Source organism: Salvelinus sp. IW2-2015, linkage group LG30, assembly GCF_002910315.2.
Source record: "Salvelinus sp. IW2-2015 linkage group LG30, ASM291031v2, whole genome shotgun sequence".
Lineage (NCBI taxonomy): Eukaryota > Metazoa > Chordata > Actinopteri > Salmoniformes > Salmonidae > Salvelinus > Salvelinus sp. IW2-2015.
This window is the reverse complement of record NC_036869.1, coordinates 20942492-20960251: the sequence shown is the minus strand read 5'-3', so window position 1 is coordinate 20960251 and position 17760 is coordinate 20942492. Positions and strand designations below refer to the sequence as shown.

Sequence of the window (17760 nt, the reverse complement as noted above, 5' to 3'; positions counted from 1 at the left end):
AGGAAACAACTGTTGGCGCAATTATTAGAAAATGGAAGAAGTTCAAGATGACGGTCAATCACCCTCGGTCTGGGGCTCCATGCAAGATTTCACCTCGTGGGGCATCAATGATCATGAGGAAGGTGAGGGATCAGCCCAGAACTACACGGCAGGACCTGGTCAATGACCTGAAGAGAGCTGGGACCACAGTCTCAAAGAAAACCATTAGTAACACACTACGCCGTCATGGATTAAATCCTGCAGCGCACGCAAGGTCCCCCTGCTTAAGCCAGTGCATGTCCAGGCCTGTCTGAAGTTTGCCAATGACCACTGGATGATCCAGAGGAGGAATGGAGAAGGTCATGTGGTCTGATGAGACAAAAATAGAGCTTTTTGGTCTAACTCCACTCGCCGTGTTTGGAGGAAGAAGAAGTATGAGTACAACCCCAAGAACACCATCCCAACCGTGAAGCATGGAGGTGGAACATCATTCTTTGGGGATGCTTTTCTGCAAAGGGGACAGGACGACTGCACCGTATTGAGGGGAGGATGGATGGGGCCATGTATCGCGAGATCTTGGCCAACAACCTCCTTCCTCCAGTAAGAGCATTGAAGATGGGTCGTGGCTGGGTCTTCCAGCATGACAACGACACGAAGCACACAGCCATGGCAACTAAGGAGTGGCTCCGTAAGAAGCATCTCAAGGTCCTGGAGTGGCCTAGCCAGTCTCCAGACCTGAACCCAATAGAAAATCTTTGGAGGAGCTGAAAGTCCGTATTGCCCAGCGACAGCCCCGAAACCTGAAGGATCTGGAGAAGATCTGTAGGGAGGAGTGGGCCAAAATCCCTGCTGCAGTGTGTGCAAACCTAGTCAAGAACTACAGGAAACGTATGACTCTGTAAATGAAAACAAAGGTTTCTGTACCAAATTAAGTTCTGCTTTTCTGATGTATCAAATACTTATGTCATGCAATAAAATGCAAATTAATTACTTAAAAATCATACAATGTGATTTTCTGGATTTTTGTTTTAGATTCCGTCTCTCATAGTTGAAGTGTACCTATGATAATAAATTACAGACCTCTACATGCTTTGTAAGTAGGAAAACCTGCAAAATCGGCAGTGTATCAAATACTTTTCTCCCCACTGTATTTAGCTGGTACTCTTATGTGTATGATGTTACAAATATTTGTTGGTCTGATGTGATTAATCCAGACGCTGCACTTGCTGAAATTATGAAATTGCTTCTTCCAATTTGATAAACATGCACCTGTTAAGAAACTGACTTTTAGAACTGTTAAGGCTCCATGGTTTGATGAGGAATTGAAAAAKTGTATGGTTGAAAGAGATGSGGGGTGGCTAATAAGTCTGKCTGCACATCGGACTGGCTGACTTACTGCAAATTGAGAAATTATGTGACTAAACTCAACAAAAAGAAGAAGAAACTGTATTATGAAGCCAAGATCAATGATCTTGGAAAAAAGCTTTGGAGTACTTTAAATGAAATTATGGTCAGAAAGACAAATTCAACTCCATCTTTCATCGAAACAGAAAGCTTATTCATCACAAAACCATTTGATGTTGCCAATTATTTTAATTACTTAATTGGCAAATTGGGCAAACTCAGGCAGGAAATGCCAACATACATTTTWTTATAATAATAATAATGCAAGAAAAGATTTGCAAGTTTGAATGTTGTRAAGTTAGTGTGGGAGAGGTGGAAGAATTATTGTTATTGATCAATAATGACAAACCTCCTGACATTGACATCCTAGATGGAAAGCTACTGAGGATGGTAGCTGACTCTAGTCACTCCTATCTGTCATATCTTTAATCTGAGTCTAGAGGAAAGTCTATGCTACCCAAGAGTGGTAAAGCTGCCTTTACTGGTTCTAACTGCATACCTATAAGCTTGCTGCCAGCTCTTAGCAAACTRTTGGAAAAAATTGTGTTCGACCAAATACTATGCTATTTCTCTGTAAACSAATTTTAACAATAGATTTTCAGCATGCTTATAGAGAAGGGCACTCAACATGCACTGCACTGACACAAATGACTGGTGATTGGTTGAAAGAAATTGATAATAAGAAGATTGTGGGAGCTGTACTGTTAGATTTCAGTGCATCCTTTGATATTATTGACTATAACCTGTTGTTGAAAAAACGTATGTGTTATGGCTTTTCAACCTCTGCCATATYGTGGATTCAGCGCTATCTATCTAATTGAACTCAAAGGGTTTTCTTTAATCTAAGCTTCTCTAATGTCAAACATGTAAAGTGTGGTTTACCACAGGGCAGCTCTCTAGGCCCTCTACTCTTTTCTATTTTTACCAATGACCTGCCACTGGCATTAAACAAAGCATGTGTGTCCATGTATGCTGATGATTCAACCATATACGCATCAGCAACTACAGCTAATGAAGTCACTGAAACTCTTAACAAAGACTTGCAGTCTGTTTTGGAATGGGTGGCCAGTAATAAACTGGTCCTGAACATCTCTAAAACTAAGAGCATTGTATTTGGTACAAATCATTCCCTAAGTTCTAGACCTCAGCTGAATCTGGTAATGAATTGTGTGGCTGTTGAACAAGCTGAGGAGACTAAATTACTTTGTGTTACCTTAGATTGTAAAAAAAAGCAAGTCCTGCAAGTTTTGTCTTATCTTGATTATTGTCCAGTTGTGTGGTCGAGTGCTGCAAGGAAATGCCTAGTTAARCTGCAGCTGGTCCAGAACAAAGCGGCACATCTTGTTCTTCATTGTAATCAGATGGCTGATATAAATACTATGCATGCCAGTGTCTCTTGGTCAAGAGTTGAGGAGAGACTGAYTGCATCGCTTCTTCTTTTTATAAGAAAAGTTAATGTGTTGAAAATACCAAATTGTTTGCATAGTCAACTTACACACATCTTTGACACACACACTTACCCCACCAGACATGCCACCAGGGGTCTTTTCACAGTCCCCAAATCCAGAACAAATTCAAGAAAGCGTACAGTATTATATAGAGCCATTATTGCATGGAACTCCGTTCCATCTCATATTGCTCAAGTGAACAGCAAACCTGGTTTCAAAAAACAGATAGAGCTACACCTCACAGGACAACGCCTTTCCCCTATTTGTTCTAGATGGTTTTTGTATATGTATTGATATGTAGGCTACGTGTGCCTTTTGTCATTTTTTATTTGTTTATGTAGTTCTGTCCTTGAGCTGTTGTCTATTAATGTTCTGTTTTATGTCATGTTTCATGTTTTGTATAGACCCCAGAAAGAGTAGCTGCTGCTTTTGCAGCAGTTAATGGGAATCCTTATAAAATACCAAATACCACTCCTCAGTAAAAGGCACATGACAGCCCACAGTTTGCCAAAAGGTACCTAAAGGACTCTCAGACCATGAGCAACAAGATTCTCTGGTCTGATGAAACCAASATTGAACTCTTTGGCCTGAATGCCAAGCGTCACATCTGTAGGAAAYCTGGCMCCATCCCTAAGGTGAAGCATGGTGGTGGCAGCATCATGCTGTGGGGATGTTTTTTAGTGGCAGGGACGGGGAGACTAGTCAGGATCAAGGGAAAGATGAACGGACCAAAGTMCAGAGAGATCCTTGATGAAAACCTGCTCCAGAGCGCTCAGGACCTCAAACTGGGGGCGAAGGTTCACCTTCCAACAGGACAACGAYYCTAAGCACACAGCCAAGACAACGCAGGAGTGGCTTTGGGAGAAGTCTCTGAGTGTCCTTGAGTGGCCCAGCCAGAGTCCGAACTTGAACCCGATCAAACATCTCTGGAAAGACCTGAAAATAACTGTGCAGCGACGCTCCCCATCCAACCTGACAGAACTTGAGAGGATCTGCAGAGAAGAATGGGAGAAACTCCCCAAATACAGGTGTGCCAAGCTCACAGCGTCATACCCAAGAAGACTCAAGGCTGTAATCGCTGCCAAAGGTGCTTCAACAAAGTACTGAGTAAAGGGTCTGAATACTTATATAAATGTGATATTTCMGTTTTTTATACATTTGCWAAAAWTWMAAAWAAWTYTTTTTTTGCTTTAGATGTGGGCTATTGTGTGTAGATTGATGAGGGGAAACAACTATTTTCATCCATTTTAGATTAAGGCTGTAACATAACAAAATGTGGAAAAAGTCAATGGGTCTGAATACTTTCTGAATGTACGTATACAAATCACAATATCTTACATTCTTCGTCTGCATAATTTAAATCTAACATTAATTTGCATTAAATCTAACATTCAAGTTCACTTGAGAAATAGTTATTGCTCTAGTATCCTAATGTGCAACTGGTGCCAATGACATCTATAGTGCCACAAACTTTTCTGGTGCAGCCATCTAAMGTCGCAGTGGCTTTATATTCACACAGCTTCTAAGGACATCTACATAAGGTTTACATACCAAATTTCATGGCCCCATGTGCATCGGTTCAGTTCTTATAGTCTTGGTGTGATATGTTACCATCTAGTGGTCTAACATTGCCGACTTTGAATGCAGCAAATAATCATTCTTAAATTCATTAGAAGCTAATTCATTGAGTTTGTATACTAAATCTGAAGTCAATCTAACTCGTGGTTCATGAGTAGAAGATTTTTAAAGTATWTTTAGCATTAGCATATGTGCTAACGTGCATCTATAGGYACAGTGTGGCCATATTTAAATGCAGCAACAACAAAAAATCGCAAAACCATTAAAGACTGATCTGGAGTGAATATGATGTATGGTTCATGAGGAGAAGATGATWACCAAATTCAGTCAGGTTCATCTTTGGGACGTCCCTGATAGCGATGACAAGTTTCAAGTTGATAGGCCACTGTGGAGTGAATTTACAGTGGTTTAAAAGGACATGTAAAATCAGATTTTTGATTTGTCACTAACTCAAGCCATCTTTTGACCGATCCATTWGGTTTTCTCTAACTTTGTTGATTACATTCCACATTTGGTGTAATTTGGTCTTATGGCTCATGAGAAGAATATTAATTTGTTTGCATATTTTATGTGCTAATATTCATCTTCTGCTATAGTGTGGCCATCTTTGAATGCATCAACGTTATTTTCTCAAACGTTATTTTCTCCAAAGATACAATTTGGAGTGAATCTGACTTTTAGTCCACGAGAAGAAGATATTTGATGATTATTTTAATCATAAGAATTATATAGTCAAAAAAGTGAATTGTTAAAGKGATACTTCGGGATTTTGGCAATAATGCCTTTTATCTACTTCTGATCAACTCGTGGATACCATTTCTATGTCTCTGTGTCCAGTATGAAGGAAGTTAGAGGTAGATTTACAAGGCAATGCTAACTAGCATTAGCGCAATGACTGGAAGTCTATGGGTATCTGCTAGCATGTCTTTCCACCCTCTGTGGAAAGGGTTCTACATGGAATCAAAAAGGGTTCTTCAAAGGGTTCTCCTATTGGGACAGCCGAATAACTCTTTCACCTTTTTTCTAAGAGTTTATTCTTGAATTATTTGTCAAGAAAAAAAGAAACAAAATAATACAGAGAATAACAATAACGCTTCGCTATCAACCACAAAAAATAATCTGCAGAGCGATTGAATTAGAAACTTTTCTTCATTGATGTGCGTTAAAAGGAGGGGATTATATAACTAGAATTTAGTCATCTACGTGATGATGAGTCATTTGCATTGGAATGGATAATATGCCTTCATTTCTTAGTTGAAATGGTTAAATGCGGAAAACACATTTCAGTTGAATGCATTCAGTTGTACAACTGACTAGGTATCTCCCTTTCCCTTTCCCTTTACACTTATTTTACTTACAGCTTGTGCAACACGTTGCACCTCAGAATGTGACTCATGTTCTCCTATGGTTGTTCTAATGTTCTCCTAAAGACGTTCTACTGTCGTTCCACAGCCCAGAGGTCGGCCCACGAGCTTCCCACTGTAGAGCGCCAGGACGTAGAGCGCTGCTCGGTTCTAGGGGGACAACAGGTGATACTGACAGGACAGAACTTCACCTCTGATTCCAAGGTGGTGTTCACAGAAAAGACACCTGGTGAGGACTTTACAATCAATCCATCCATCCATCAATCAATCAATCAAATATATTTATGAAGCCCTTTTTATATCAACAGTTGTACTTTACAGTAACCTTGCCTAGACTCCTAAGAGCAAACAGAACGGAAAAAGTAATTGTATCTAATAATGGCATACTGTACACTACCTTTAGTAATGTTCAGCATCATGGTAGTAAATTATAGAAATGGGCTAAGCCTTTAAGTCTTTTCTTCATACAGCAGTTAGTAGCCTTGGGTTGTGTGAGCCCGGAGCATAGCGTGAGGCAGCTTGATGTACAAGTACACTCCCTGAACAGGATGCTATGGTCTATCTATAATCTATCGCAGGGCCTTACCCCAAATTGGGGTTGAATGCCGGGAAACGGGTTACCGAGATATACCGAGATTTCCCTCCAAAAACCACTCCCTATGCCCATCCCGCGATAAACCTGTAAATGATAATAAATTATTTATATGAACAGCATGATGTGAAATGGAACTGTTAAATTATATGAGATGTCTAAATATGTTCTTCTCTATGGCCTTCGCTCTGCTATCTGCATAATCAATGATCAACACTCAGGGTGGGGACAGACAGCGCATGTTTAATCTCAACATGGTAACTTTTTTTTCTTGTGACAGGTAGGCCCTACATTTGCTCCAGCATTGCCTATGCTGCAGTAACATAAGGACTGAATGCGGGTCTAATTTACACATCTCCGTCTGGCTTTCGGGGGCCACCATATGTTTTTATTGTACCTTATTKTAGTTGTTTTAAATCAGTGCATGCATGCGGGAGCACGCTCTTGTAGTCTTTCTCTCTCTCCAACAATTCCGTTCAAATTCCAGCCAATCCAAATAGACCCTTACAAAAAAAKATTACAGTTTTGAAACCGCAGTAAATGTACAGTAAATAACTGTGGTATTTTGGACCCAGTAATTGCAGAATAACTGCAGTGTTATTCCGCACTCTAACTGCACTTACACTACAAAATTACTGCAGTAAAAAAACACAGTGTTATTGTGGATGCAGTATTTGCAGCATACTCTGACTGCAGTTATACTGCACTCTAACTGCAATATTTTTTTGTAAGGGGATCCTTTGTTTCATATAGATGTCCTAGCCTACCCCTTTCAGACACAACATTCATGCAGTATTAGCCATTTATCTAATGAATGATGGGTTATTCATAAGTGTATAATCTCTGTCTCTTGTRCAATACAAATTTTGGCAGGAAATACTGGGTTACCTGGGAGAAAAGTGATTTATTCTCAGGATGGAACATTTGTAAAATATTCAACCCTACTCCAAATCTATCTCCTTAATGCTGAGTGCCAAGTAGAGATGCACCGGGTCAGATTCTTACGACTATCAAACTCCCACCCTTCCGATCTCAGAGCAGACACTCAAACCACAAGGCCACTGAGTTCCTACAGCTCTAATTGATCATTMTTTTTGTAATAGTTGTCCTATTGAGATGACAATTGCCAGAAAGTTATTTTTTATTTTTTATTTTTTTTAAACCTTTGGCTCGCTCTTTCTCTCGCAATTCTACTCTGTTGTGATCCAGAATGAATGTACTGCATGTTCTGAAACCAACCTGCTCAGCTTTGACCTGCTTAGATTTGTATAGATTACTGTTCTCAATGGACTGGTTTCAATGGACTCCAAGCTCTCAATCATCACCATGGCTGTATAATGCAAAGATTTATTTCAGACCACCACTACTAGCCCAACATGGATATGATTATTATCATCTAGTTTTTTTTATTTTTTATTCCCATCTTGTTTGCATATTGCCAAGGCAACTGTTAGCACTGGGGCCATAGTACAGGGCAGTGATATGTCTACTTCAGTCATAATAACACCCTGACTGCAATACAGGAAGGGAAACTAGATCATCGTTTTACAGTGATGCACTACTCCCAAAAGCTTGGAGTTGGAACAGTCACAAAACAGTTATGCACTGCACATGCTCAAAGAACACAAATCAATCAAATATGCCAGTTAGCAGACACTTTTTTTCCTGTGGGAATTGAACCCATGATCTTAGCCTGGGATTGGAACCCATGATCTAGCCTGGCCAGTGCTATGCTCTTACTGAGTCACATAGGACAATAATTATTTCAATTATTCATTTTCATCATTGCATCGTCATTACAGGATGATGACGCCTCTGTGCGGTGTCTTCTAACATAGAGGTATTAGGTAACAAGGTCTGGGTCTTCTAACATAGAGGTGTTAAGTAACAAGGTCTTCTAACATAGAGGTGTTAGGTAACAAGGTCTGGGTCTTCTAACATAGAGGTGTTAGGTAACAACGTCTGGGTCTTCTAACATAGAGGTGTTAGGTAACAACGTCTGGGTCTTCTAACATAGAGGTGTTAGGTAACAACGTCTGGGTCTTCTAACATAGAGGTGTTAGGTAACAAGGTCTTCTAACATAGAGGTGTTAGGTAACAAGGTCTTCTAACATAGAGGTGTTAGGTAACCAGGCCTGGGTGCAGAATAAAGGCACTGTTATGAGCTTGTAAACTGCTCTCTTGTTTAGCATGTGGTTTAGTGCAAGAGGATGTGGTTAGACAAACATCGATACCATCTCCAAGCAGACAGACGTTTCTGTCTCACTTTACTCAAAACGTGGTCTGTAAGCAGGAGGTAAACGTTGAGATGGGAATATACTAAAACAGAGATCAATGGCAATCATTACTGATACTGCCTACGTACCAATTTCTGAGAAGAACATGGGGGTGGATATGGGGTTTTCATATTAATCCTCATCACCATTATAGGTTTACAGATGCTTGCTTAACATTGTGACAATTGTTTTTGTAATTGCTAAGTTTGATGCTACCAACACAGACTTGTGTTTGTTGGTGAGTGTTTGTGGGATGTTAAAGATTCTATTTGACTGTAAATACACCAGCTAACTTGTTTTATATACTTATATTTTAAATAATAACAATACATTGTATTTCTAGTTTCTAGCTGCCTTCACATTCCTGCCTTCACACTCCTGCCTTCACTCTCCTTCCTTCACACTCCTGCCTTCACATTCCTGCCTTCACACTCCTTCCTTCACATTCCTGCTTTCACATTCCTGCCTTCACATTCCTGCCTTCACACTCCCTCCTTCACATTCCTGCCTTCACACTCCTGCCTTCACACTCCCTCCTTCACATTCCTACCTTCATATTCCTCTCTACTTATTGTATGGTTTGTTCATATCAATCTCTGCTCCCCTCCTGATTAAGGTACACTGCATTGTCTTTCTTTCAGACGGGCTACAAATCTGGGAAGCAGAAGCTACAGTGGACCGAGACAAGAGCCAGAAAGTGAGTTACCGTCCTATCACTTTTACCAACAGTACTAGCTAACTCCTATACTGTAAAAAAATAGAAAGTCTCAAAACACCATGACTGTGTAGTGAAACCATGAGAAGTAGTGCACCTAAGATGAGATCTGGTGTTTGGAGGGTGTTTCAATCTAAACCCAATATAAGAGTTATGACACACTGAATGTGTTTTAACGCTGTAATATGTAACTTTTTGGGTGACCCGACCAAATTCACATAGAAATGTGAGTTAAAGATCTATCATTCTCATTGAACGCAACTCTAAGGAGCGGTAGATCTGTTCTATGTGCGCTATTTCTATGCTTCCCATTCTTAAGTTTTTGTACACCAGCTTCAAACAGCTGAAAATACAATATTTGTGGTTATTGAAAATATATTTCACAGCAGTTTAGATGGTACAATKATTCTCTACACTATGCATTGCTTGTTTTGTCACATAAACTGAAATAAGGCAAACTATTAGAATTTTAGCAACCAGGAAATGGCGGAGCAATTTAAATTTAAAAACCTTTAAAACAGAAATGAAGTACTCTGAAACACCCAAAGTGGTTCTTCAACCTGAATATTGGTGTTTTTAAGAGAGTGTTGTGAAAACACTTTTTACGGTTTTGGTGCATGTAAAAGTCAGCATCAAAACACAAAAACKGTGTTTTCTCATACAACCAATAGTTTACAAATGCTACTAGTTTATAGCCTAAATATCAATATTTTTTGTGAAATTCCACCTTTATTTGTTCAACGCTTTATTTAGACAGATTAGAAACAGGAGGGGCAGTAAGATGGTACATTTAGTTCAATTTTTACTCAATCAACCACAGCCACAATGTAAAAAATTATTCTGGGGTGAATTTAAATGGACCAACATATAGGCCTACTTAATAAAAATGAATGCAAGTGGTGCAGAGCCTGTGGTCTAGCGGTAACGCCTCYGGCATAGACACGTCACCCGTTTCCACACCGAAGACCGGGGTTAAATTCCCTGCTACAACCCTTCAGTCTGTTTCTCCCACCTATCTGTATCCCCTCTGTCATTTCATAACTGACTCAATGAAGTGTTAAAATATGTTTTAATTAAAATTAAAATAAATAAATGATTTGTTAATTTAATTTTACTAAAATAATGTTAGAATACATCCAAATGAATATGTTGCTGTAAGGATCTGGGTGTAGCTGGTGCAGAGGAGTCAGGACAGCAGAGATGAGTAACAAAAGGAATTTGACTCAAAAATTCTAAATACATGAAGTAACACCAAGCCCACAAACATCGGACCAAACTTACAATAAACAAACACGCACAAAAACCATGAGGAAAACAGAGGGTTAAATAATGAACATGTAATTGGGGAATTGAAACCAGTTGTGTAAAACAAAGACAAAACAAATGGAAAATGAAAAGTGGATCGGCGATGGCTAGAAGGCCGGTGACGTCGAACGCCGAACGCCGCCCGAACAAGGAGAGGGACCAACTTCGGCGGAAGTCATGACAGTTGCTCAATTTCTTTCATGAGGATAACCAACGAGACTGAGAGAGAACATTGAGGGATTGAACTCATTGGAAGTCTTTGRTTTTAATCACCTTGCTTTTCCTATCTTGCCACATGATTGTGTGTAATAAAAAAATAAGTTTACTTTTTGATTCTTTCAAACAATGTTGTATGCATGTTTGAAGGGGRAAAAAGTATATTAGTATGAAGCTTGTTGTRCCATGATGAACGCATATCAAAACCGACATTCTATTCTTGCAGTTCAACCTCCAGCTAGTGCTGGTTGTTTGAACACTGTACTTGACAATGCCGGCCAAAAATGTAAGCTTTAAGACACTTCATAAAAAGGGATATAATTTTGCCCTAAATGGGACTTAAAATATCATAATGGTGTTCAGAAGCTTTTAGAGAGTGGAAACAACACCAAAATAGAAGATATCTAATTCTGCACTAAACAGGASTCGAAACACCAAAATAGTGTTTTCAATGTTTTCTGTTAGTGCTGCCAGTCCCTGGCAAGGTGTTGCACAACACTTGATTAAGTGGTGTTACAACACACCATGTAATGTTTCAGAACATCTCAGGAGGATSTGTTTCAATACTCCAGCAAAGATATGGTTTTGTCTCCTTCAAGTTGGTGGTAGCTCAGTTGCCACTAGTTGTGGTGTTACAAAGCACTTCATTTTAACAGTGTACTTTTCCTTGTCAATGTTCTTCTACATGATGTCATACAGTCTTAGTATAGATATGTCCTTACCGTCGCCCAGTGATACTCTCTATGACAAATGACTGATTGACGTTCATCTGCACCATATGTTATATCTAGAGCATGCTGTTTGTGGAGATCCCTCCGTATCGAGATCCCACCATTCATCACGCGGCTAAAGTCAATTTCTATGTGATCAACGGGAGGAGAAAACGCAGTCAGGCGCAGCACTTCACCTACACTCCTTTAACCGGTGAGTCCATCCTTGCTCTATCCTTACATCTTTTAGTCATCATTAGAACTGGATACGGCCACACCTTACATTGCACAATTCATCACTATCGGATTGATTACTAGTTGAAGCAATAGTTCAGCCAAGTTACATATTGACAATGTGTCATTTTTTAAATATGTGTGAACTATCCCTTTAACTTGTTTTGAGCACCAACTGTTAATTATAATCCAAAATCTGATTTAGATTTGATGTCCTTTTCAGTTCCCGCCATTAAAACGGAACCCGTAGATGACTTCCAGTTTGGCCAGCTGGGCTGCGCTGTCTCCCARATCCTAGGAATGTCATCCAAGTCCTACCACCACACCCCCAGTAGCCATCTCAACCCTAATAGCCACATAGTGGCTGGCATGACATCCTTGGCATCCTGCCAGCTTGCAAGCCATCACGATCCCAATGCCTATCAACCACAGGACTCATCTGTCTATTACCCCAGTAAAAGCCGAAGCCTGGGAAGCACCCCTGTCCTGTATCAAGATATGAACCACCACCCAGTGATGATCCACAGTGGTTCCCCATCTCAGATGTCCTATACCCAGCACTACTCCAGCCAAGTGTCCCAACCCTTCCACCCCTCTCGCTCGGCCACCAATCAGCGTGTTGTCAACGTAGCTGTMCCATTGGCCCAACACCAGCACGCCACCATGGTGGGTGATGGGTAYCAGGCTGCAGCTTCATTATGGAAGGTTGGTGACTCGCCAGAGGCCTGTTCCTCAGAAGGCCAGTACCAGGGCTTCATGCACACGGTGGTGCCTGTCTTGAGCAGGTCTCCACCACAACACAGCCACATCCTGACCCAGAGAGGTCCAGCCGCTACAGGGAGCCAGAGTGGGCCAGTCCCTGGGAAGGTGACAGCGAAGCAAGAAAACCTGAACCAAGCCTATCTGGATGATGGTGAGTTAGTACAAAACATATTGGATACTGCAGAAACGTACTGTACTCCAGGCTCCTCTAACTTGTTGTTTTGAATTCGTGACAATGTGTATGGTTAAATGGTTATTGATGCTGGAACTTGAGATGGACTATACTGATATACAGTGCACAGCAACATCTTCAAAGAGACTCTGATATGTTTGAAAGAGGAAACTCATTTAGTCATATCCCTAAGCTTGACTACAGTTTGTACAAAGGAGATACAGATGATGAACAAACATAAACAGAACATATACACACACAAACAAACGTTCTAAATAGTACCAGATAGGGGTTCTTTGTCTTGCAACCATAGCGGAAGCCTGTTTTTAAKGTTCAATAAAGGAACCATGCTCATAAGGTTCCAAATGGAACCTGTATGGTGCTKTAAAGAACCTTTTTCCTAAGGTTCTATAATGAACCATTAAAAAAGGTTATATATAGTACCAAAAAAGGGTTTTGCAATGGTTACAACCCTTCTTTATGGTTATTTATAGAACCTTTATGGAGAATGGATCTATAAATAACCACAAGACACCGTCACTGGCCATAGTCATATGTAATATGTAATGGCATAACACAACACTTGAGGTAAACTGGATTGACACACTCATTCGAGGTTGCACAAAAAGAGCTGTGAGCAAACCATGCAACAAAATATYCAAGTAAGCCACCTCCCATACATTATCACTAAAATAGCAAAAAAAACTTCTATGAACTTTAAAGAACCATTGAAGTGCAACAAGGGTTCCACATAGAACCATCACCCTTCCCAAAGAACCCTTGAGGAACCTTCATTTTTTTGTGTGTGTGTAGAGCACATGTGAAAACGGTCAGTATGTGAATGTGTGCCAGCAGTAGCCTCCCATTATAAACTGCCCCAGCCTTTGGGCCTTGACAGAGGAGGGATAGGGTCTTCTACTCTGAATCCCTCAGCATCACATCAATTCCTAGACCCAACACTAGATTCGGGGGTTTTGGCAATGAGGCCCTTTATCTACTTCCTAAGAGTCAGATGAACTTATGTATACCATGTGTATGTCTTTGCGTACAGTTTGAGGTTGYGTTAGCATAGATACCCATAGACTTCCAGGCATTTCGTTAACGGTAGTTATCAAAACTATCTCTAACTTCCTTCATACTGGACACAGRGACATAATGGTATCCATGAGTTCATCTGACTTTGGGGAAGTAGATAAARGGCCTTATTGCCAAAATCCCGAAGTATCCTTTTGAAAGATTGGATAGCTATGAGTAACCACATTTCCATCCACAGTTCGTATGTGAGTAAAGTCACAACGTATAAAAAAAATCATGACAGCTGTGATGGAAACAGGAAGTTTCATTATCATTTTTGAAATGCAGAGAGATCATTTGTTCGTTCGACATGGTGTGATCTTTTTGTTTCGGTAAAATGTATTATGCGAGAAATGGTGGTGGAAACACCTTCATGCCAAATATTGATATAATAACCGAAGTAAACTTGGAGTCATGCAATGATTTGGTGTGTGGTCCCCTGACTACGACTCGGGAAACTATGCAGTTTATTAGGCTACATACAGTGCCTTGCAAATGTGTTCATCCCCCTTGGCGTTTTTCCTATTTTGTTGCATTACAACCTGTAATTTTAATATATTTTATTTGGATTCCACGTAATGGACATACACAAAATAGTCCAAATCGGTGAAGTGAAATGAAAAAAATTACTTGTTTCAAAAAATAAATACAAATTGAAAAGTGGTGCCTGCATATGTATTCATCCCCTTTGCTATGAAGCCCCTAAATAAGATCTGGTGCAACCAATTACCTTCAGTAGTCACATACAKKAATTAKTTAAATAAAGTCCACCTGTGTGCAATCTAAGTGTCACATGATCTGTCACATGATCTCAGTATATATACACCTGTTCTGAGAGRCCCCAGAGTCTGCAACAYCACTAAGCAAGGGGCACCACCAAGCAAGCGACACCATGAAGACCAAGGAGCTCTCCAAACAGGTCAGGGACAAAGTTGTGGAGAAGTACAGATCAGGGTTGGGTTATAAAAAAAGATCCGAAACTTTGAACATCCCACGAAGCACCATTAAATCCATTATTAAAAAATGGAAAGAATATGTCACCAMAACAAACCTGCCAAGAGAGGGCCGCCCACCAAAACTCACAGACCAGGCAAGGAGGGCATTAATCAGAGAGGCAACAAAGATACCAAAGATAACCCTGAAGGAGAGAAAAGCGCCACAGCGGAGATTGGAGTATCTGTCCATAGGACCACTTTAAGCCGTACACTCCACAGAGCTGAGCTTTACAGAAGTGTCCAGAAAAAAGCCATTGCTTAAGGAATAAAATAAGCAAACATGCTTGGTGTTCGCCAAAAGGCATGTGGGAGACTCCCCAAACATATAGAAGAAGGTACTCTGGTCAGATGAGACTAAAATTTAGCTTTTTGGCCATCAAGGAAAACGCTATGTCTGGTGCAAACCCAACACCTTTCATCACCCCGAGAACACCATCCCCACAGTGAAGCATGATGGTGGCAGCATCATGCTGTGGGGATGTTTTTCATCGGCGCTACTAGGAAACTGGTCAGAACTGAAGGAATGGTGGATGGCACTAAAATACAGGGAAATTCTTGAGGGAAACCTCAAGAATTGAGACTGGGACAGAGGTTCACCTTCCAGCAGGACAATGACCCTAAGCATACTGCTAAAGCAACACTCGAGTGGTTTAAGGGGAAACATTTAAATGTCTTGGAATGGCCTAATCAAAGCCCAAACCTTAATCCAATTGAGAATCTGTGGTATGACTTAAAGATTGCTGTACACCAGCGGAACCCATCCAACTTGAAGGAGCTGGAGCAGTTTTGCCTTGAAGAATGGGCAAAAATCCCAGTGGCTAGATGTGCGAAGCTTATAGAGACATACCCCAAGAGACTTGCAGCTGTAATTGCTGCAAAAGGTGGCTCTACAAAGTATTGACTTTGGGAGTGTAAATAGTTATGCACGCTCAAGTTCAGTTTTTTTGTCTTATTTCTTGTTTGTTTCACAATAAAAAATATATTGCATCTTCAAAGTGGTAAGCATGTTGTGTAAATCAATGATAGAAACCCCCCAAACATCAAAATAGGAAAAATGYCAAGGGGGGTGAATACTTTCGCAAGCCACTGTATTAATTAAGTTATGATGAACTTCACAGGGTGGTAAAAGTGCACRGTGATCTTGATGCTCCTTTCCAATAAATATCAAGGGTTTGATTCTGATGACATATTCAATGCTTGACTGCCATTTGACAAATAAAAATATTCCATAATTATCCATAATAGTCTCATCATGTAGACTAGCCAACCCACACTGCATCTGTGAGCTGTTGGCTAGAGAGCACATGCCAAAACTAGAGTAGAGACATTTACTATTTAACACAACAGTTTGTGACAAAATGTGATGGAAACACTTTGAACTTCAGATTTCTATTTGGTACTTGAAAACTTAAGCGAAAAAGTACATTTTGTGTGCACTATGTCATCACGCACTGATTTTTATACACAAGTCCGCTTGGTGGAAACAAACCACTGGTGGGAAAATGTGCATATTTTCTTTATGCAGATTTTTGATATTCACATGAAACTCTGTTGCCAATTGGATGGAAACCTAGCTAGTAATATGGTGACAATTCCACTTAGTGTATCAGAGGGCAAGAGGGAGTTACCAGGGTGTTGCTTACACTTATTCAGTTCTCTTAAATCTACAAGTACCTAGACTGGGGTGTCTGAAGGTTTGAGATTTTTCCTTTCAATTAAGACCTAAACAACCAGGTGAGGGGAGTTCCTTACTAATGTTACGTTCCCACAAGACAAACTCAGTGTCGCTCACAACAAAGGGAACTAACAAAGAAAAATACATTTTGACTACCAAAGCATAACAAAAAGTGGTTCTGAAAAGGCACCCATGTGGGTGCCCACTGAATGTTGGCAAAGCCACTAGTAAGGGGTTCTAAAAGACACCCATGCCCACTAGGCCTYCCGAAAAGACAAACTAAAAGAAAAACCCACAACAACAGGGAGTAAAAAGAATATGGAGCGAAACAAACAGGGATAATAACAAAAATCAGCCTTCTTTCAAACTTAAACGGTTGAGCTCGAAACTGCACCTCAGCTGCCGTGAAGTATAGCTTTCCCAACATCTCTCAAGCTCCACTGGAGCACTGGGCCAGCTACTCTTAAATATCACCTGGCTAGCACAGGTGAAACACCTTCTGACTAAATCAAATCAAATCAAATTTTATTTGTCACATACACATGGTTAGCAGATGTTAATGCGAATGTAGCGAAATGCTTGTGCTTCTAGTTCCGACAATGCAGTAATAACCAACGAGTAATCTAACCTAACAATTCCACAACAACTACCTYATACACACAAGTGTAAAGGGATGAAGAATATGTACATAAAAATATATGAATGAGTGATGGTACAGAACGGCATAGGCAAKATGCAGTAGATGGTATAGAGTACAGTATATACATATGAGATGAGTAATGTAGGATATGTAAACATTATATTAAGTGGCATTGTTTAAAGTGGCTAGTGATACATTTTTACATCAATTTTTCCATTATTAAAGTGGCTGRRGTTGAGTMAGTATGTTGGCAGCAGCCACTCAATGTTAGTGGTGGCTGTTTAACAGTCTGATGGCCTTGAGATAGAAGCTGTTTTTTACTGACCTCGCCTTCTGGATGATAGCGGGGTGAACAGGCAGTGGCTCGGCTGGTTGTTGTCCTTGATGATCTTTATGGCCTTCCTGTGACATCGGGTGGTGTAGGTGTCCTGGAAAGCAGGTAGTTTGCCCCCGGTGATGCGTTGTGCAGACCTCACTACCCTCTGGAGAGCCTTACGGTTGTGGGYGGAGCAGTTGCCGTACCAGGCGGTGATACAGCCCGACAGGATGCTCTCGATTGTGCATCTGTAAAAGTTTGTGTGCTTTTGGTGACAAGCTGAATTTCTTCAGCCTCCTGAGGTT

General features: G+C 40.4%; 1 protein-coding gene across 3 annotated transcripts in view; it reads left to right on the top strand.

The window, feature by feature from the left end:
* Window positions 1-17760, top strand: part of LOC111955389 (nuclear factor of activated T-cells, cytoplasmic 2-like) — a 41123-nt gene that overhangs the window by 11057 nt on the left and 12306 nt on the right. For all 3 annotated transcript variants that reach the window (XM_070436009.1, XM_070436008.1, XM_070436007.1), the window contains exons 6-9: window positions 5862-6002; window positions 9283-9338; window positions 11669-11801; window positions 12045-12734. In XM_070436009.1, the coding sequence (XP_070292110.1) occupies window positions 5862-6002; window positions 9283-9338; window positions 11669-11801; window positions 12045-12734 (1020 nt within the window). The remainder of the gene's footprint in view (window positions 1-5861; window positions 6003-9282; window positions 9339-11668; window positions 11802-12044; window positions 12735-17760) is intronic.